The 22,136-nt window shown below is 39.9% G+C and overlaps 1 protein-coding gene across 2 annotated transcripts in view; it reads right to left on the bottom strand.

Annotated features, from left to right (window-relative positions):
* The window catches only part of ube2f (ubiquitin-conjugating enzyme E2F (putative)), a 48,271-nt gene extending 32,167 nt beyond the window's left edge, over positions 1-16,104 (bottom strand). Inside the window, exons 1-6 of one of the 2 annotated variants that reach the window (XM_042221763.1) lie at positions 15,997-16,104; positions 15,753-15,824; positions 15,525-15,657; positions 12,506-12,690; positions 10,003-10,032; positions 6,389-6,454 (exon numbers count right to left, since the gene is read on the bottom strand). In XM_042221763.1, coding sequence (XP_042077697.1) covers positions 6,389-6,454; positions 10,003-10,032; positions 12,506-12,620 — 211 coding nt within the window. In that variant the 5' untranslated portion in view covers positions 12,621-12,690; positions 15,525-15,657; positions 15,753-15,824; positions 15,997-16,104. The other variant, XM_042221764.1, reaches the window with a different exon arrangement.
* Positions 16,105-22,136: the final 6,032 nt, after the last annotated feature.

The following is a 22,136-nucleotide window of genomic DNA, read 5'->3' as shown; positions in this document are numbered from 1 at the left end:
AAAGAAAAAGGAAAAAGACAAAAAAGAGAAATGGCTACTGAGCCTGTCACAAAGGTGGACTTGTCACTCCTGACAACCTGCTGAAATTAAGGTAAGAGAGACAAGGGATGGAAAAAACCCTTGGTAACTGACCATTAAATGATCCGTGTGTGTGCGTGTGTGTGTGTGTACTCAAGATTTTCTGATATTGTGGATCAGCTCCACTGTAATACAATTAGGGATGTTCCAGAAACGTAATCAGCAATAAGTTTCCTTCCCAATGCAATTCTAACAAAGAGAGATCTGAAATATACTAAAAATCAGTCTTGGCTCAGTATAGTCAACATGTCTGGCTTTATTTACAGAGTTTTTATCACTCGTTTCTATCCAAACATTATTACATTGTTAAATTCTATTCAATGCAACAATGCGGTGCGATTTAATTAGACGGCAAACAACCTCCTCTGTATTTTAAAAGGTAAAAGACACAAACAGAGAAACTGACATAGAGAAACGCAGCTTCAACATTAGCAAGAAGGAGTAAAGAAAGAAAAAGCTAAGGAATCAAAAGCAACAAGGCAAAGTAACAAAAAGATTTTTTTACACAGCCTCCCATAAAAAGAAGAGGAGTAAGAATATGACAGTCAGTATTTTTTTTCTAACAGCTGCAGTCAGAGGTCATAAATAATTCATGACTGTCTCCAGTACACAGGAACAATCAGTATTTGTTGTGACTAAACACTTCTCATGAACACTAAAACAAATAATCTCACAGCTGAACTCCAAATTTCTGTAAACCATGATTATCACATGATTTAACATAATTATGTATATTGCTTATTGCCTGTTTAGGGCACTGAGAAGATTGCTTTCTTCCTACATCAAGAAACAGCTTAACATTTAAATAAGGGATACAAAGCTCAGCCCTTCATCATGGTCGGTCTGCTTTGCCCTTCACACCGAGTATCCTACTCAATACAAATATTCAACCCTTATTGGGATCAACAGCCTCTGACTCGCTGATTGCAGCGTAAAATTTATTGCCCTACCCGGACGAATTATTGTATTTGTGATTTTCCCCTTAGGAAGGCGGCGTGTGGAAAAGTGATCTCTGCAGTGCATGTCTGTGTTTACAGATAATTACCGTTTTACTGAAAGGCATTTTAAACAGGACATAAACACGGATCATCTAAATGTTGAAAACCTGACGGTAAAAAAAATAAATATAGTAATACGAAGAACGAGACTATGACTCAAAATATGCTGAAAAGCAGAGCAACACTTTGCGACACCAAACTATAGGTGGTTCTGGCGCCACTTAAAGCTGTGCACAAGCTGGACATCACTGAACTTCTGATGACTATGCAGCTGCTGTAGCTTCCCAATGGTCATGTCTCAGCAGGAAAAAAACAACAGTTGTTTACTCTACAGCACCTCTCACTGTTCTCTTAGCCGGGACTTTTGTTCTCCGTGTTTATCAGTCTAATAACTTCACAGCAGGAAGGAACAAACACTGGCAAGCATCTTAACAACCAAAAATCAAAAAGCAGAAAGTATTTAACCCGAACAGAAAACACAAAAACCCAACTGTGGTGATTCTGAGGCTAAATCTGAAGACGTGGCTGCAACAAAAAGTGAGTGAAGTTAGCAACGAATTAGAAAAGCATAATAAATGTTTAAAATTGACTTTGTATCAAGATTGGGCCCTTTTACTTTATTCAAACTTTAGTCACACTTCCAGGCTTGCGCATACACTTTGTACGCAGCAACAATGGCCATTACAATACTGTAATTATGCTTCCATGCAGCACAAAGACAAGGCGATTGGTACATCAATTTTCTCTCATCATTGTAGTTCTAATAATAATAACAGTGACATGTGAGAATGCGTTCACCCCGTCGTGTTGCTGGTGTCCCCATTCCTCGGAGACTGAGGGGTCTAAGAGCACGGGGTCACAGCACAGAGTGTTTCATGGGAAAAGAAACAAAAGTACACAGACATTCCAACTAAATAACAACAGACCTAACTAATGTGTTGTCTACCACCTGCCTTGTTTCAATTAGATCTGGGAAGCCAATCCAGCACCAGCTATGTTTCCTTTGATGAGTATTCATGTGTTCTTAATTTGGTTTTGTGTCGTTTACTTTGTGTGATATGTATGAGATGATTTGAGCTGCTCAAAAAATGTTTTTACAAGTAATTGTTTACTAAAAATATGAGAAAGAACAGTGAAATTTATATAGTTGAATCAATATTTACTTTCAATAGTAATACAGCTTAATTCCCAGAATGACCTACAGATCTATTATATGTGACTGTCAAGGACTTTATCTGAAAGGTGATTTTCTGATGTTTTGCCCTGCTGATTTAGATGATTTAAAACTAATTACAGATGAAGGTTAGATCTTTACAAATAATCTCCTTTTCAGAGGACTCACAAAGCTCTATTCATTAAAACATTCCCACTACAGGATTTTGCCTGATAAGTTATTAGTATCAGTGCAGCAGCATTTCCTCCCCATGGGTGAGCAAAGTGAATCAGGCTTTTTGTGAATAAAACACCAACAAGAGTTCCTTTTTTCCTTTTAAATTTTTTCCTTTGTTAAAAATCACACCATTTAACACGTTTAAATATATAAAAGTACTATTTTCAAAAGCCCTCTGAATCAAATTGCCAGCTTAGTTTGTGCCACCACTGCATGTCATCAACTTTCATCTCCTCTCTCACACACACTTTTATCTTGTCCTTGGTCTCTACGCTTTTCCTTTCTTTTCTCTTTCCCCATCAGCCTCCAACCAGTCATGCCAGATGGCTTTTAAAACAAACAATCAAGATGTGATTGAAGTCAAACATCCAGGGGCTTAACAAAAGTATTGTATTAGCTGTTTAGAAATAAGAGCCATTTTTGTACATAGTTCCCTGTTGTCAGGGGCTCAAAAGTAATTGGACAAGTCTATGACGAGCAGTTTCACAATCAGGTGAGGGCAGCTACCTCGTTATTTTATGACAAGTTAAGCCAGCTGTGGAGTTGTGGGTGTTGCATTTGGGATCTTTTCACTGCAACTCAATAAACAGTCGAAAGAGTTGTCAATAAAAACAAAATATAATAAAATAAAAAGTAATTAACCTGTCAAGAAAATTGCAAATATTTCATGAAACCTAGACAAGTCAATGAGGGCTTATCCAGATTGACAGGGAGATAAATGTAAGGAGAAGGAGAGCGCTCTGAAGCATATCACATCAAACATGGTGGAATCAATGTTATGGTATAGGCATGTATGGCTGCGATTAGAGTTTACTGATGATGTGAGCACTTTCAGAAACAGAAGGATGAATTCTGGAGTGCACGGGGCTCCACTTTCTGCTCATATTCAGATAAATGCTCCAATGATGTTTAACAGTGCAATTTGAACCAAATGACTAAGATTCAAAATCTATGAGGGACGGTACACAGAGTCAAACCTACAAATGTTGTGTCATTGCCTAAACACTTGACTGATATATATATTTTTTACCTTCTTTACAGGTTGATCAAATCAGAGAGTTGACTTTAAAATGAAGAGCCACAGAGCCCAAGATGCACAACCTTTGAGTCAAACATTTAAATGAATACAGGATTCAGCAATATTTTTTCCACATTTGGTACAAAAAGTGATTGAGCACACTCTGCTACCTTCAGAACAATGTATTCATGCATTTCTAACCAAAGCAGTGAGTTTTATAGAACAACGTTTTAACCCTTGTAGCATGAAAACTGTTCCAGAGTAAACGGTGCCACGGTCTATGAGAAACATAGAGAACAAGAGAAGAAAATATGAAAGAACATGAGGAAAAAAGCAAAAAAGAAAAACAAAGGATCGCTTAGCCTAGAGCTAAAAATGCTCTACATAGCAAGTCAAGCTGATTTTACCTTACGCTGCTATGAGATATTAGACAGCCTGCATCCGGAGGCAAGTTCCTCTTGCATTTGATTTTTCATTTTCCGGCCCGACTACAATTACCTTCCCTGAAGCACAAATTAAAGATGCTTCATGGGTAACGTCAGCTTTTTACACTGCCATTCTTAAAGGAAAAATCTAACAATGGAAATAAGACAAATATTCATACAGCTTTGCCAGAAACACACCTGTAACATGACACGTCTTTATAAATCCACCATTTATTCATTTATTAATTTGAAAAGCTTGATGCTATTTTTTTAGTAACCAAACTCACACAAATTATAGTATCATCCTTTAACATGCATTATAGAGAAATGTACTCCTGTAATCGTGCCTGTGCTTAAATGCTTTTAGATTTGGCTATTAGTATTTTGTGTTTTGACGAGAGGCAATATTTTGTTTGTTCTCACAGATGAAATACAAACGACCAGCAAATGATCAGGGCTGTTGTCTAAAACACCACATTGGTTACAACTGAGGAAATGCAGGACGGCTGAGGGAGCCGCACAGGAGGAGGGAAAAGGAAGATTAAACAAAGACAGAAAACAGAAATGGCAAAAGGGAGCATGTGATAGCCGAGCGCGGTGCGGGTGGAGCCGAGGTGGTGCACGCCAGAAGAGACAAAGGTTTTGAATAATTGAGCAAGCCTTTTCTGAGAACTCAGTCTCCTTATCAACTCCTCTTAGAATAACACGAAACCAAAGCTTTACTCTAATTGCTGATCTTTGCTTTTCTCTGCAGATATTGCTTACAAAGGCCTCTGTGAACGTTAACCTGAACGTTACAGTGCATACTGCAGTGGAGGAGAGGTGGATGAATCACCGAGACACAATTACACTTTCACACAATTACACAAGGCACACATTTATTACAGGATGAGACAGCTTAGAATTTTCAAATTAATTCATTTCTAAATGCCCGACAAAAAAACAAACAAAAACAAAAACAAAAAAAAAAACCTAAACAATTAATTCCATTGTAAAAAAAAGAAAAAAAAGTTTAAATATTGATGAGTTCCTAAAGTTAAATAACAGTTCTCTAAAGTCATGTTTAAGCTTAAAACTGCCACTAACAAACTCAATTCAAATGCTTTCGATTAGACCAAATCGCACCAATATATATATATATTTTTAACTTATACAAAATTTATTTGTCCCTCCAATTTATTCTATTAGTCTGTGATTGCTGCAATAAATGTATTTTATCTAAGGAATAATGTATGAATGGTGAATGAAAAAGACAAAAAGCCTTGTCATATGAAAAAACTAATTTAGCATAACACTTATCCTAAAACCTAAAACCAGACCAAACTTAACACTTAGGGTTAAATCCCCCATGTTACTAAAACTATACAGGTAGGAGTAAGACCTTTGATGCACAGATGCTTGGTGGACTCAGAACCCATTGTTGCCATGTTTTGATGCACTGAGGTGTCATTTTTAAGAATACAAGGAACAACGTGCAGTCTCGCGGTCATTAATGTTATAATCATCTGATTAATTTCTATAAAGAGTTCTTTGAGATGCTGCAGTGGAGTCACTCATGCAAAGACTTGTGTTACCGTGTATTTGTAAAGTTGCAAATGTGGACGAAGCCTTGCTCACAAAAACCATCAGAAATGAACTCGAACTTTTCCAAAACAACTTCCAAACCGAGACCATCCTTCATGCACATGACCTCAGTCCACTCACTCCCGAGCCGTACACCCGCCAGCTTTGATGTGGACTGGATGAGTAGTTGTTGGGAAATGTGAAAACATAATAAGACATCTTCCTTAAATTATTAGCTAGATGAAATATTCTACAAATATTTAAATAATATATTTATTACCGCTCTGTTTCTTTGCTTCTCTCCTTCTATTGCTCCAACATGACTGAGATTTCTATCAGTCTATGGATTGGCATGTTTACTGATGAAAATGAAGACAGATTGCTACATGAGGAGAATGATAAGGAGAAACTGGGTTTGGGCTGGAAGACAGTTTGTGTGTGATGGAGAGGAAGCAGGAAGTGGGACGCATGAGAGCCTCCGGAGACTTAGGTAACCCCACACCACTATGTTTGGTTTGTACAATATTCGACAGGTAGCCCGCTGAGCTTGAAACAATGCTGATTAAGCACAACTGCCTTGGGGAGTGAGGACAGTGCTGCGGTAATGTGAAAGTACAGAGAATGCTTAAGTGCCTTTCAAAGGGAATACTTTAGGACACACAGAGATTGAGAAACAAATTGCAAACACTTGCAGTCTCCTCTCCTTCACACTAAATCACCTGAACCCAACAACATCCCTGTCAGAGCTTCTTTTACTACACCATTTCATCTTTAAATGTGCTGGTGAAGTAAATTTAAGTGAAACAGAGATTTAAAAACTTTTATAACTAGAATAAGAACCAACTTTTTTTTTTTTTGAGGGTGTACCAAAGCAGTTTTTAGAGCGGGATATAAACAGGCTTTCTTATTTTCTTACCAGGAGACACTGCCAGCTGAAAATGATGCAGCTTATCCTCATCTGGAAAACTGGCTTTGCATGTGCCTGGACACGAACGATGTGGGGAAAGAGGAAAAAAAAAAAAAAAAAAGAGTCATTAGAGTCAGATAATAAAAACAGAAGATATTTGCCTTACTGGCAAATAAAGGCATTAAAATCTAAGACATACTGCAATCTGTTCTAACCATGGTATGTTGATACCGCCTTAATTTGGTGCAGGATTTTTGCCTTGCATTTCAAAGTCCCTGTGGCACCATATTCCCCCCTGGTGTTCAAGGATAGGTACTACACTTAAAACTATAAAAGAACTCCTTTTATTTGTTTTACTTACATAATTACCAGCTGTTTGATTAAATAATAATAATAATAGAAATAATTCCTTTATGTCTTAAAATGACTCCAGACTGCCATCTTCACATTCACATTATATATATGCAAATGAGCCCCAGCAGCTCTAGCATATATACTCAGTGCTCACTATTGGCTTTGGTCACACACCGTAACACTACTCTGTGCTGCACAATGGAAGTTATAATATCAGAGTAATGCAGACACACACACACCAACTAGAAACTCATTCTGAAGAGGATGATCAAATTATACCAGGCTGGCTGCCAGTCAATGCATCAGAATGTTAATATAACGTGTTTCACACATTGCTCCCCGATTAGAAAAGAATTAATGAAACCCTGGTTGTCTGAATCAGTGTCATTAAAGAGCCCTTGAGAAATAAAGTGCTCTGCTTGCTCTATGAGAAGATTGCATATTGCATTTAAACACAGCATCAATTTGTTTACAACCTTTCTTCACCTCAAAACATGAAAATGATGTCTTAAAAGCTGCAAATAAAAACTTACATAAATGGATCAATAACAACAATAATAATAATAATTATGTGATGAAGTAAACCGTTACAATTAAGACATGTTTATGAGCGTAAACCTATAGAGAATAAAAATGTCTTCACTGCACGGTGGATGAATCCCAGCTTTCACCTGGACAACAAAACTTCCCTCAGTGAAGTCCATCAGCCACGAGTCCTCCTTGTTTTTTTACATCTGATTTGCTTCTTATTTCCCCATCCACCCTACGTTTAACATACTGCCTTTAACAGGAAAAGCTCTCTGCTTTAAGTGATTCCAAGAAAGTCACAAATATAAAAGTGAAAGACTGCGCACACAAATCTGTCACTGTTCTTCACACAGGTGTTTCTCACTGTGTTCACAGCTGGGAGGGTTGTTTTTACGTATTTAATGAATTCATACTCTTCAAGGTATCTTAGCGTTCATACTGGGACGTAAAGAAAGGATACGTAGTGGTCCATACATATTTAACAAATGAGGTTTGAGCACTCGGGAGTTCCTAAAACAAACAGCACTTTGCATCTAAAAAAAAAAATAAAAAAACATTGATATGTTTTGATAAAACATTTATCATCCAGACAACGATATAAATCACAAACATTTTAAATTTTCTGTAAATTCTGTGAATCTCGGGCAACTCGACTTGAAGTGTTTTCAGCTGAGCGCCGTGTACCTGAAGTCGAGTGTTTTGACCAATCCGTGAAACTACAGTTTTAGATACAAGTTGTAACGGCCGCCATTTTCTTTGTGAGTATTTATTACACGGCGTGCTGCGGGGAAAAGCTTGTTTTAACGTTGAAGTCTAAGGTGCATTTTGAGCACCTGACGGCTCTATTTTGCTTTTCATCCGTAAACTCGCTCCGTACTCTTTTACGTGACTCTTGAGTTTGTGGTAGAAGAGGTTTGTCGTGTTTGAGTCTGTAGTGGGGACCGGTTTTCTGCATAAATTGCATTGTACAGTTTTCTGGTCCGTGTCAGACTTTTCATAACCAAACCATGTCCATGCTACAGAGGTAGCCCCTCGTTTAGAAATATGGTCCTCGATTTGTTTTGACTGGTCCTCCTTTTCTGTTATACTAACATAGAGCCTATAAAACAGGAAGCTCCGTTCTGCCGGAGGTTTCTTCCTATTAAAAGGGAGTTTTTCCTTCCCACTGTCCCCAAAGGGTCATATGATTGTTGGGTTTTTCTCTGTATGCATTATTGTAGAGTCTACCTTACAATATAAAGCACCTTGAGGCGACTGTTGTTGTAATTTGGCACTGTATAAATAAATAAAATGTAATTACATGGAATTGAAGGTTGCTGATTGGAAATGTAATAATTAGATCTTTGTAATCAGCAGATTGGATAAAATCTTATTGGACAAAACAGATGCTGAAAAAGCTTAACTTGGGGAGATAATTTGCAGTATAAAAAAAGTGAAATATATGTTATTCCAATAGTGAGATGGAAAATCACAATAAAATTGTATCTCGAGTGAAGTATTGAGGTAATATCGTATAGTGGGAAGTCTGGTGATTCCCACCTCTAACATATATTAAATCCTAATACGTTTTGACACATAAGCCCGGTTTCCATAAATAAAAACTACTTTAAAAAAGCACTTTGCACAGAACATTATTTTATCATTCTTTAATTGTACAGCACAGGTTGCAGAAACATAAACGCCTCCTGCTTCACACTGCTGTTCATCTAAGAGCCGCATGACCTCACAGCAACTGTAGTGATTGTTTGAAAAGCAATTTGAAGAACTCAGGTTGTCATATGAGGAAGAGATCAAATAAACTGCGAACACCCGCTGCAGCAGCGCCTACCTCCAGCAACTACACACTAGTGCTTTTTTTGGACTCTTTGAATTGTGTCTTAAATTTGAATCTCACAAAAACATCTTCTAAGAAAGCCAATCGGCGGTATTACTTTCCTGTTTCCGTGTGCATGACACATTGCTCATTGACCCTCAAGCTACACATCAGTTTCATCAGGCCACAAACAAAACCAAAAAAAGAAGCAACCTGGTCTGAGCCACAGCAAGCATGATGAACTCTGCACTTGTGCATAGCAGTTACCAAAGAAGATCTGATATACTGAGGTGGAAGTGCTAAAATAGTAGCCAAGTGTAAAGTCTGTTTAAACAAATACCTCCCCAGAAATACAGAAGGGCAGAAATACAGCGAGCAGCAAACGTCCTCAGGCCTGCATCACTTTTGTTTATATTTAAAGACATGAATCACTTGCAGCTTAGCACAGATACATTTATGAGGTCGAACTCGACGAGCTGGCTGAAAATGCGCAGCTAAATAATGCTAAGCTGTCTCTTATCATTTAAAAACATCCACTAGTCTGTCATTTGGACTAAGTAGTCTTCCATGAATCACTCATTTTACAAACATTTTAACCATGAAGTAAAATGATCGTGTTACTGGTTGTTGCTGAATAACTTTGTGGCAATGTAATAACGGCTTAAAGTATGGTTACAAATAGCTTTCACTTAACATTAGCAAAGCAATTTGTCAAAAACAGAGAACGTGAAGCACATCAGAGGCTTGGTTTTCTTTCCTGCCTCCTTTATACCATAACTGAGGAAATTAAGAGCCAGAAGGAGACTATGAGGATTTATGGCAAATTAGGCCAATTACTCAGTTGTCAGAGTTTCAGCCGCTTTTGACTGGCGGAAAACGTGGAGCTGGAAAAAAAAAATGCTGTGTGTATGAAAGTGCAAGTACTTACTAGGAAGATTGGCTTCAAGTTCGGCAACTTCTGTTGGCAGAAAATAAGAACGAGTGAGACAGCAGAAAAAACACAAAAAAAAAAAAAAAAAAAAAAAGGCTGAAGAATGAGGCACAGTGTGATATCCTCATACACAAAGAACTCAAACTCCCACACTGGTGTTTTTATAATGAAGTAATATTTTAGTAGCTGCATTGTCAGGAAAGTTTCTCTGCATAAAACATAAAGTCTAATATGAAATTCATACACAAAAAAATGTATTTTACATACAGCGCAGTGTAGCAGAGACACACAGCGAGTAACACGGTGGGCCAAAGTAGGAAAAAGGAGACGGGGAGAGAGAAGAGCAACGCAAGAAGGATAAAAGGTTGTTTTGTTCTCGCTGCCAGAGGGCGAGGTCGGGCTGAATTTTTAAAAGCGTTCAGGGTCTGTTGTGTTTTCTCACTACTGACACACTTTTCACTCCTAATTCGTGTCGGCTGGTTTAACACCTTTACCTCCCAGAAAAATACACAACAAAAATACCCGTTGTATTTTTCTTCTCTGGGCAGCTGGTGCTGTTGGTCGGACGTGGCCTGCTGAGAATTTTTACTTTGGTAAATATGCTCTTTGAGATGTGCATAGTCTAATAATTAGGTAATTCAAGGAAGTCGCTGGAGTTTCATCTGTTTCTCCACACAGAATGTGTGTACACAGTAATCTACTTAACAGCTCCCTCGGAGATAACGCCGGCTTACTGTTTTGCCTAAGGAGACCAACGATGGGCTTTTATCAGATTAAGAGTAGCTCACAGTAACAAACTTTGGCCAAAAATCAAAGTCTTATTCAGATTTTGAAAAATCTTTAATCCACCACCTACAATTTAGGTCACCTGTCCCCAGCTAAGAAAAGCTAAAAGAGACTCCTTCCTTCTGGCTGAAGGTGGGTCTCTCTATAAAACGAATATGTGTAAAAACATTTGTGTGAAGTATGTTTTTGGGATGGTTGGCTCTAAATCACCAACTTATACGGTCATGCATTCAAAAGTTAAACATAAAATTTACCAACTTTATTTTGCGTCTGTAAACATGATATACTTGCACTATAAAATACCAAAATATCAATAATACAGCAAGGACATGTGCAGCCTTTATGTTGGAGGGCTGGCAAATGTCTTACTACAACAGTTGGCCTGAAAAGCATTTTGTTAGTGGAGGTAAAGCTTCAGGAGTGTAAGACCAAGGAAATAAGAGTCTGACAGCAGACTGTAAGATTACATGTTTGATAATAACGTCAGACAACGTCAGAAATGTGAGTGTGAAAGTTATTTCGAGGCTATTTTCTGTGTTGAAACACAAAATTATTCATTGATCAAGAAACCAATTTGTTTACATCTCTTGGGTCTTATTGTGTTGTCATGAGCTGCAGCTGCTGCCATTATTCATGCATGCTTGACTGGCAAAGCTGTCACCTGCTGGGAGTCTCAAAGGGAATGGCATTTGGGTATTTCTCCACGTGATGCTCAAACAAAAATTCTGACTAATTAGATGTATTACCTACAACTAATATTTTAATAAAGTTAATCTCCATGATTCTATGCGTGCAACATAAAGAAATAAAGAAAGATCCCTTTGGAGAGATCATCTCTGTGCGCACCTCTGGGCGGCGTCCTGCTATTGCAGAGCCCTCACTGGAAGCCCCATTTTAACCACTTGCACTCTTGCATTACGATGTTCTGGATCTACTTTACTGTGTCTAAAACAAGCCTTCAACCAGAGTTTCAAGTTGAGGAGGAAGACAAAGTTGTAGAGCGCAGAGCAGGTGGCCAGTCTCACCTCAGGGCATGCCCACTTATAGGTTTAAACTAGAGGTTTAAAAATTGCTGCTATCGTTAGTCAACATTCTAATGCTAATCAGTTAAAGTACCTCTCTCCTATTTTATTACTGAACACTTGTTGTTGCCCATTATTTCTGAGATGCTACAAGTTCAAGGGCTACAACCCAAAATGTAAAATGTGATTTGATTATTTAAGAATATGATTAAGTGTTTCTAACAACTCTTGAATACACACGTAATATCAGAGGAGACAGCATTTAACCTCGTCCATTACGCTCGACTCGGATTTCCGAGCGTGTACTACTATGACACGAGTCAGTCGGACTGTGTGCTGCCATTTAAAAACATTAGTAAATTAGCCTCAAGGAGCATCCTAGTATTCATGGCGCTCTGCACAGTGAATGTTTTGTCTCTGTGGTCAGAGCCAGAGAGAGAGAGCTAACATAGAAGTGACTCTCACCCTAACCAGTGAGCACAAATGCTGGGACAGACTCCAGCCACTCCGTCAAGCTAAGATGGAGAAACAGTTAAGAAGGAAGGAAGGAAGGAAGGAAGGAAGGAAGGAAGGAAGGATTATATTCACAAGAGGAAAACTGTTGCAACCTTGTTGAAATCTAGTTTTGTTCCTGTAATAAAAAAGGGAAACTGAAACTGAAAAATGGACCAAATTATAAAATACCCGGGTACCTTTGGTAAGGAGGCGGTCTCTGATTGAGACCCTGTGGGTGGAGTCTGAGGCTCCGGAGGCACGGCCTGTCTTTCCTCCGTCTTCTTTCTTCAGCTTACTGGCCAACGTGAGCATGGCTACGCTGATGTGATATGACTGTCAAAACCACGGTGCACCGTGCTGCAATGCACTGCTGCTCAAATGCCTGCAAACAACACAGAGCATACAGAATAAAATGCTCAGTTACACCATACTGCATAACGCACAGATGCAGAGGCATTATAAGGTAGTGATACAGCAGTCAAATAATCCTGAATTACACGAGGGAGTCTGTGTTTTCATTACAAATAGATATTTCTACCACTTCCTTTAACTGTTCTCATTAGGGGTCGCCACAGCAGATAATCTCCCTCCCCATATCCCAGCATCCTCCACTGTCACACCAACCCTCTGCATGTCTTCCTTCAATACATCCATAAACCACCTCACAGCTCCATATTTAACATCCATTGGACAATATACCCATTGCTCCTCCTCTGTACATGTCCAAATCAGCTCATCAACTTTGACTCCAACCTGATGTGTGCCTCGCATGAACTCATTTCTAATCTTGTCCATTTTGGTCACCTGCAATAAAAATTTGCCACCTCCAGGCTGGCCTTCTGTGTAATTGTCAGTGCCACCATGTCAAGCTACACATCCTAGCAGGTGTCACTACCATCTTGTAAAACTTCCCTTTTATTCCTGCAGCTCTCCTGTCACAAATTACCCCTGACATCCATCTCCACCCACTCCACCTGCACTCACTTCTTCATCTCTCTTGTGGACTGTCTGTTGCACTGAATGGCTGACCCCCCGTTTAAACTCATCTACCTTCATCACCTCTGCTCCTTCACCCTTACACCCATCTCCCTCTCATTCACATGTATTCTGTCTTGCTTCTACTGACTTTCATTCCTCCTCTTGAGACCATAGCTTCACCTCTCCAGGCTCTCTTCCACTTGATCCCTACTCTCACTACAGACCACAGTCATCTGCAATCATCACAGTCCATCAGTGGATGGTCAGCCTGTCCATCACCACTGCAAACAAGAAGATCCCTGAAGTAAACTCACCTGACCTTGAACCCATCTGTCACTCCTACTGCACACCTCACCACCATCACGCTGACCTCATACAGGTCCTGCACCACCCTTATATCCTTCTTTGCCAATCCTCACTTCCTCATGCAGCACCACAGTTCCTCTCTGGACACCCTATCATATGCTTCACGTAGAACATCAAAGACTTAGTGAAGCTCCTTCTGACCTTATCTATACTTCCCCATCAACACTCTCAAAACAAGCATCACATCTGTAGTAACGTCACTTGTTAATTGCAGTTATTCAAACATTCACACTGGTTTCCTCCCACAATCTAAAATTGAGGACAAAAATTCAAAACTTCTCATGTAACTGTGGTTTAAAACATAATGCTGTTACAATTATGCACATACAGTAACACAGAGAATAGAGAGGTGCAAACACACAGACCACAGCTCTTTCAAGGTAAATTGCATCAAAGGCAAACAGTAAGAAGTCTTCTCTATTCTCTATCACAGAAAATTAGTACTACTACATATCACATACATTACTACAACTACTGTGAAAAAATGATTTTAAACTCGTTCATTTTTAATCCATCTTAATTGCAACTCATAAGCAACTCATCTGCAATTCCAAATGATGTGCAGAGACGTGCTGAAAAAGTTTTGAATTATAGATATGTTAAATATTATTTCCTGCACAATCATGCTTTTGATCTCGTAGCTATCATCTGGTTGCAGAGAAGGTGTGAATTTAGTGTGAATTTAATGCGGGGGGATTCAAATGTAACTCAAAAACAAGATCTAGTATTGAGCACCGCAACACAACATTTCCATCAACAGAAGGAAATCTCACTGCACACATTCCTTCTGTGTGATAAGCAGGTTGCTGAGTCAAGACATCACGGAGTGTTACATTTCTTGCAGGATCACTACTCGTACAGTACAGTCCACAGTCAGTCAAGGGCTGGAAGTTTTCATGACGAGAAAACAGATGGACCTTGAATCCAGGAACACAGATATACTGTAAACAAACAGTGTCTGAGGCAGAATGTGACCCTGACTGTTAAGGGTAAATCATCAGTGGGGCATACAGAGGACAGCATTGGCTTGCTGTCAGCTGGTCTATCTTACCTTTTTCCTGACAGGTTACATTTTTTATCTGGAACATCATGAGACATTGCACATGCAATATTTGTCCTCCGCTCTCATCTGACATCAGACTCAATCTTTATGGTCTTTTGAAAACATCATGTGCCACGGCGCTCTTACTGTGATACTGCTTCACAGACAGCGCAGGCTGCAGCTCTCGGTCAGTGTGAATCCAGTCTGAGCGATGTGGGAAGCAGAGACTAAAGGTATCAACTATCAGCGGACCGTGAAATGTGTGTCACTGCGCCTGAGTCAAGGCCCACCTGCCTCAGCTGTCACTCACTGCTGCACCTCCTTGACACATAGTACCTGGATGCCGGTCAAACAGTAAGCAGGCAACATATGACACATCTGTCAGTCCTACCGCAGTTCCAGCGATCAGCGCAACTGAAAATGTTCCCTAAATCCCAAACTTCCCCAAAACCCAAACCCAACGTGACCCAAACTAGAAGGAGTCGACTCCCTTCTTATAACACCCAAACCAAACAGAGGTGTAGTACACGAGTTAAACCTTTGTGCAGAGCTGAAAGTGCTTCAAACACATTCAGGACTCGTACTAAAACTTTTCAGAGTGAAGTCACTGCCTCGTCTCCGAGCTGTGGGCTGCTGTGTTACCGTAAAATAACAACAACAAATGGCTCACACCGCTCAGCACGGCTAGCTGGACACTATGCCCAAGCTCATACGCAGCCTCGGCTCGGGGTTATTCCTCTCTAAACGCAGATGGGAGCAGCTGTACAGCTGAAAGTTGCCCGCAAAGTCTGTGTGCTAACTGCTGTTAGCCTGTGTGTGATCTGTGTTACCTGCTGTCTCAGAGCTAGCGCTCCGCGCTACACCATAATCAGCCGCCCCTCCTCTGCTCGGGCCGCAGTCTGCAACTCCAGCCGAGAGTCGTAGCAGCTCCGTGCGCCTGTAAATAACCTCAAAAATGACGCCCTGGAGGCACGAAATGGATATGAACTGATTTAGGAATCAGCTGTCAGAACTTCGCTCCGGTGTCATGGGCAACGGAAGTGCAGTGGGTAGTTTACCTTACTGCTGTCCGTGTAGACACTGCAGCTGATAAATAGTTCCGCAGGGCGGCAGCCGTCTTCTCGTCCATTCTAGTAAGTTCCAGTTTAAAATGGGTAGTAGACGATATGATTATTTAAAAAATTAATTACAGAAATAATTTAACATTACATTGGTATATTATTTGTACATTTGTACGTGCATTTCATTTATGTCATTAACTACAGCAGCATTTCTTTGTCATGTTGAAAAACTGAGACGTACATTTTAAAAGTGTATGTCTTTTTTCTTATATTGAGATCGTCCAGGGATTCATTGTGCAGTTAAACCAGGGGTGCCCAATCCCAGTCCTCGAGAGCTACTATCCTGCAGCTTTTAGATGCATCCCTACTCCAACACAGCTGAATCAAATGAATGGCTTGTTATCAGGCCTTTGCCAAACACGATGGCATGCTGAAGAGGTAATCAAACCATTCATTTGATTCAGCTGTGTTGGAGTAGGGATGCATCTAAAAGCTGCAGGATAGTAGCTCTCGAGGACTGGGATTGGGCACCCCTGAGTTAAACTAAAGATCAGAGTGGGCTGTAGTTTGAGTTTGATACTGTTTCTATAAAAGGACTTGGACATGAGTAAAATGTTTCCACTTATATATAAACACACAAATAATGTGTGTTTATATATAATTATGAGCTGCATGTAACCAGATACAGTGGAGCAAAATAGTATTTAGTCAGCCACCGATTGTGCAAGTTCCCCCACTTAAAATGATGACAGAGGTCAGTAATTTGCACCAGAGGTACACTTCAACTGTGAGAGACAGAATGTGAAAAAAAAATCCATGAATCCACATGGTAGGATTTGTAAAGAATTTATTCGTAAATCAGGGTGGAAAATAAGTATTTGGTCACCTCAAACAAGGAAAATCTCTGGCTCTCACAGACCTGTAACGTCTTCTGTAAGAAGCTTTTCTGTCCCCCACTCGTTACCTGTATGAATGGCACCTGTTTGAACTCATCATCTGTATAAAAGACACCTGTCCACAGCCTCAAACAGTCAGACTCCAAACTCCGCCAAAGAGCTTTCGAAGGACACCAGGAAAAGTATTGTAGACCTGCACCAGACTGGGAAGAGTGAATCTACAATAGGCAAGCAGCTTGGTGTGAAAAAATCAACTGTGGGAGCAATCATCAGAAAATGGAAGACATACAAGACCACTGATAATCTCCCTCGATCTGGGGCTCCACGCAAGATCTCATCCCGTGGGGTCAAAATGATCATGAGAACGGTGAGCAAAGATCCCAGAACCACACGGGGGGACCTGGTGAATGACCTGCAGAGAGCTGGGACCAAAGTAACAAAGGTCACCATCAGTAACACACTACAACGGCAGGGAATCAAATCCCGCAGTGCCAGACGTGTTCCGCTGCTGAAGCCAGTGCATGTCCAGGCCCGTCTGAAGTTTGCCAGAGAGCACATGGATGATACAGCAGAGGATTGGGAGAATGTCATGTGGTCAGATGAAACCAAAGTAGAACTTTTTGGTATAAACTCAACTCGTCGTGTTTGGAGGAAGAAGAATACTGAGTTGCATCCCAAGAACACCATACCTACTGTGAAGCATGGGGGTGGAAACATCATGCTATGGGGCTGTTTTTCTGCCAAGGGGACAGGACGACTGATCCGTGTTAAGGACAGAATGAATGGGGCCATGTATCGTGAGATTTTGAGCCAAAACCTCCTTCCATCAGTGAGAACTTTGAAGATGAAACGAGGCTGGGTCTTCCAACATGACAATGATCCAAAACACACCGCCCGGGCAACAAAGGAGTGGCTCCGTAAGAAGCATTTGAAAGTCCTGGAGTGGCCTAGCCAGTCTCCAGACCTCAACCCCATAGAAAATCTGTGGCGGGAGTTGAAAGTCCGTGTTGCTCGGCGACAGCCCCAAAACATCACTGCTCTCGAGAAGATCTGCATGGAGGAATGGGCCAAAATACCAGCTACTGTGTGTGCAAACCTGGTAAAGACCTATAGTAAACGTTTGACCTCTGTTATTGCCAACAAAGGTTATGTTACAAAGTATTGAGTTGTATTTTTGTTATTGACCAAATACTTATTTTCCACCCTGATTTACGAATAAATTCTTTACAAATCCTACCATGTGGATTCATGGATTTTTTTTTCACATTCTGTCTCTCACAGTTGAAGTGTACCTCTGGTGCAAATTACTGACCTCTGTCATCATTTTAAGTGGAGGAACTTGCACAATCGGTGGCTGACTAAATACTTTTTTGCCCCACTGTATACTGTTTTCAATGGAGTCAAAAATGGGAAACATTTAATGGTTTTTATTTGATGAAAAGCAGGGATACATTTTTGTTCTGTACGCACACTATAATTGCTACTTGTTGCATAAATTCAGTGATTCTTTATCAAAGTACAGACCTGCCACAGCTTAATTCCTCTGCATTTTTTCAGATTTAAGGTATATATTTGACCACCTTCTTCCTCCTCCCCCTCTTCCTCAGTAGCACAATCCTTACTCACTGCCTTGAAATGACTTCATTGTAACTGGAGACTGAGTCTGAAGGGCTTTCAGGGAAAAATCTCAGTCAGCCTGAGTCCTGCACTCACCTTTCTTTTGACATGAAAAAAGATAGCTTTGCCACCCTGACAGTATACATGTTTCAATATAGCTATAATGCACTTATATACTTGTGCTAATAACATCTTTGTAATGAGCAGTGAATATTAACATGTCAACTATGAACATTTGAAACTACATTTTAAATAAAGCATATCAGCCATCTTATTCTGGCAAAGCATCACCTGTTTTCAAAATTAATCAATAACTCAATATTTACCATTATACTTCATCAACACTCTAAAACAAGAGTGTTTCTGAGGAACCAAGTTGTGTGATCCATAATGCATGTACAAGATACCTTTAAAGGGTTTGAAAAATGTAAATTCAAGAGAAGAAAGAAAAGGAGAAATGTTGTAGACAAAGAGGAGTAAATGCAATCATGTGACCAATGGGGAAACTAGGACACGGTGCAGTTCTGTGGATTGAGTGAAACAGTGGAGCATCTTTGATTAACATATGTAAAATATCAGTAAGTAAAAGAAAACACTGAACAAAAGTGGAGAAACACACGAGTGCAAGTGAATAGTTTCAGTATGTGTTTGTTGATACAAACAGCTGCAGTCTTTTCATGAGGAGGCTGGAATCACTTACACTCGGGCCATGTGGATAATTAAATACACCTACAGGTCCTTCTGCAGTATTAATCTGGTTGAAGTCTGGACTTTGCAGCACTGGATGCCTCGCTTTTCACTCTAGAATACTTTAGCATACGGAGGAGCTCGTGGTCGAATCAGTTGCTGCAAGGTGCCATGGGACTGTCCCTGCAAAGCAAGCCCAAATCATCACCCTCTCAGCACTGGGCTTGACACTTGGTATGAGGTGTTTGTGCTGATGAGTTGTGTTTGTTTTTCCACATGTGGTGCTATGTTATAGGCAAACATCTCCATTTTGGTCTCATCTGTCTAAAGCAAATTTTTCCAGAAGTTTGGGTTTGTTCAGAAGCAACTGAAAGATGAGGCTTTCTCCTCGTAACCCTTTCAAATATTATTTGGTCTTTTTCTAATTTTAATGTAATGAACTTTAATGTTTAAGAACTGTGCAAACAATGTACAAAGCAGCAAATAAATCTTTGCCCCACAACATCCAGAACTTGTTCCAAATAAGACAAAATACTCATGACCTGAGAGGAATCCTTATGTTCAGCAAGCCAGTAGGGACAAATGTAAACTATCACAGCATTACAGTCACATGAGTTAGTGTGTAGAACACCTGTACAGATGAAATCAAGAAAAGTACATCAATACACAAATTCACACGATTGTTTAAAAATAATACATTGCATGAATATAGGAAATATTCCTCTCAGTGACTGAGTTGTCTCACTGTGCTCTATTGAAGCCTTGACCTCCTTTTTATAGATCAAAGCCAGAGTAACCCAAGCTTCAAGCGCTCATTAAGGTATTTGTAACATAGATATAAAATAAGCTCAGAGATTAAGCAGGTGTTAACCACAGCGTGCTTAGTTTGTGCTATCTATCTTAGTTTCTCCAATTGATCTTTTTCTCCAATTGATCTTTCTGAGTTAACTTCAATAATTACTTCCTCCAAGCCATCAACGTGTCTTTTAGACCCCATTCCTACAAAACTGCTCAAAGAAGTCCTGCCATTAATTAATTCTTCGATCTTAAATATGATCAACCTATCTCTAATGATCGGCTATGTACCACAGGCCTTCAAGCTAGCTGTAGTTAAACCTTTACTCAAAAAGCATCTCTAGACCCAGCAGTCTTAGCTAATTATAGGCCAATCTCCAACCTTCCTTTCATATCAAAAATCCTTGAAAGAGTAGTTGTCAAACAGCTAACAGATCATCTGCAGAGGAATGGTTTATTTGAAGAGTTTCAGTCAGGTTTCAGAGCTCATCACAGCACAGAAACAGCTTTAGTGAAGGTTACAAATGATCTTCTTATGGCCTCTGACAGTGGACTCATCTCTGTGCTTGTCCTGCTAGACCTCAGTGCAGCGTTCGATACTGTCGACCATAATATCCTATTAGAGCGATTAGAACATGCTGTAGGTATTACAGGTACTGCGCTGCAGTGGTTTGTATCATATCTATCTAATAGACTCCAGTTTGTGCATGTAAATGGAGAGTCCTCTTCACACACTGAGGTTAATTATGGAGTTCCACAGGGTTCAGTGCTAGGACCAATTCTGTTTACATTATACATGCTTCCCTTAGGCAGCATCATTAGAAGACATAGCATACATTTACACTGCTATGCAGATGACACCCAGCTCTATCTGTCCATGAAGCCAGATAACACACACCAATGAGTTAAACTGCAGGAATGTCTTAAAGACATAAAGACCTGGATGGCCGCTAACTTTCTGCTTCTTAATTCAGATCAAACTGAGGTTATTGTACTCGGCCCTGAAAAGCTTAGAAATATGGTATCTAACCAGATTCTTACTCTGGATGGCATTACCTTGGCCTCCAGTAACGCTGTGAGGAACCTTGGAGTCATTTTTGACCAGGACATGTCCTTCAACGCACATATTAAACAAATATGTAAGACTGCGTTCTTCCATTTGCGCAACATCTCTAAAGTTAGAAATATCCTGTCTCAGAGTGACGCTGAAAAACTAGTTCATGCATTTATTACTTCCAGGCTGGACGACTGTAATTCATTATTATCAGGATGTCCAAAAAACTCACTGAAAAGCCTTCAGCTGATCCAAAATGCTGCAGCAAGAGTCCTGACAGGGACTAGAAAGAGAGAGCAGATTTCTCCTGTTTTGGCTTCCCTTCATTGGCTTCCTGTTAAATCCAGAATTGAATTCAAAATCCTGCTCCTCACATACAAGGTCTTAAATAATCAGGCCCCATCTTATCTTAATGACCTTGTAGTACCATATCACCCTATTAGAGCACTTCGCTCTCGCTCTGCAGGCCTACTTGTTGTTCCTAGAGTATTTAAAAGTAGAATGGGAGGCAGAGCCTTCAGTTTTCAGGCCCCTCTTCTGTGGAACCAGCTTCCAGTTTGGATTCAGGAGACAGACACTATCTCTACTTTTCAAGATTAGGCTTAAACTTTCCTTTTTGCTAAAGCATATAGTTAGGGCTGGACCAGGTGACCCTGAATCCTCCCTTAGTTATGCTGCAATAGACGTAGGCTGCCGGGGGATTCCCATGATGCATTGAGTTTTTCCTTTCCAGTCACCTTTCTCACTCAGTATGTATTAACAGACCTCTCTGCATTGAATCATATCTGTTATTAACCTCTGTCTCTCTTCCACAGCATGTCTTTATCCTGTCTTCCTTCTCTCACCCCAACCGGATCGCAGCAGATGGCCCCGCCCCTCCCTGAGCCTGGTTCTGCCGGAGGTTTCTTCCTGTTAAAAGGGAGTTTTTCCTTCCCACTGTTGCCAAAGTGCTTGCTCATAGGGGGTCATATGATTGTTGGGTTTTTCTCTGTATCTATGAAGCGCCTTGAGGCGACTTATGTTGTGATTTGGCGCTATATAAATAAAATTGAATTGAATTGAATTGAATGTAAAAATGTAGTTTGTTATTGTTTTGGTTTAAGTGCTAAAATTGTTTTATGAGTGTATGTTTATGTGAGTGCAGACTTGTATATAGTTAAACATGTATGGATCATATAATGTCAAATTCTGAATATGGACTTGTAAGTAATAAAAGTTGAAATATGGGGGTAGGAACAGGAAAAGTGTAGACTTCATCCTACTCTGAGCATACTCATTCTGTAGACATAGATATATACATGAAACATCTATCTATCTATCTATCTATCTATC

The sequence above is a fragment of the Haplochromis burtoni genome, unplaced genomic scaffold (assembly GCF_018398535.1).
Source record: "Haplochromis burtoni strain Fernald_Lab_line unplaced genomic scaffold, NCSU_Asbu1 Contig_74, whole genome shotgun sequence".
NCBI lineage: Eukaryota > Metazoa > Chordata > Actinopteri > Cichliformes > Cichlidae > Haplochromis > Haplochromis burtoni.
This window is presented reverse-complemented; position numbering and strand designations above follow the sequence as displayed.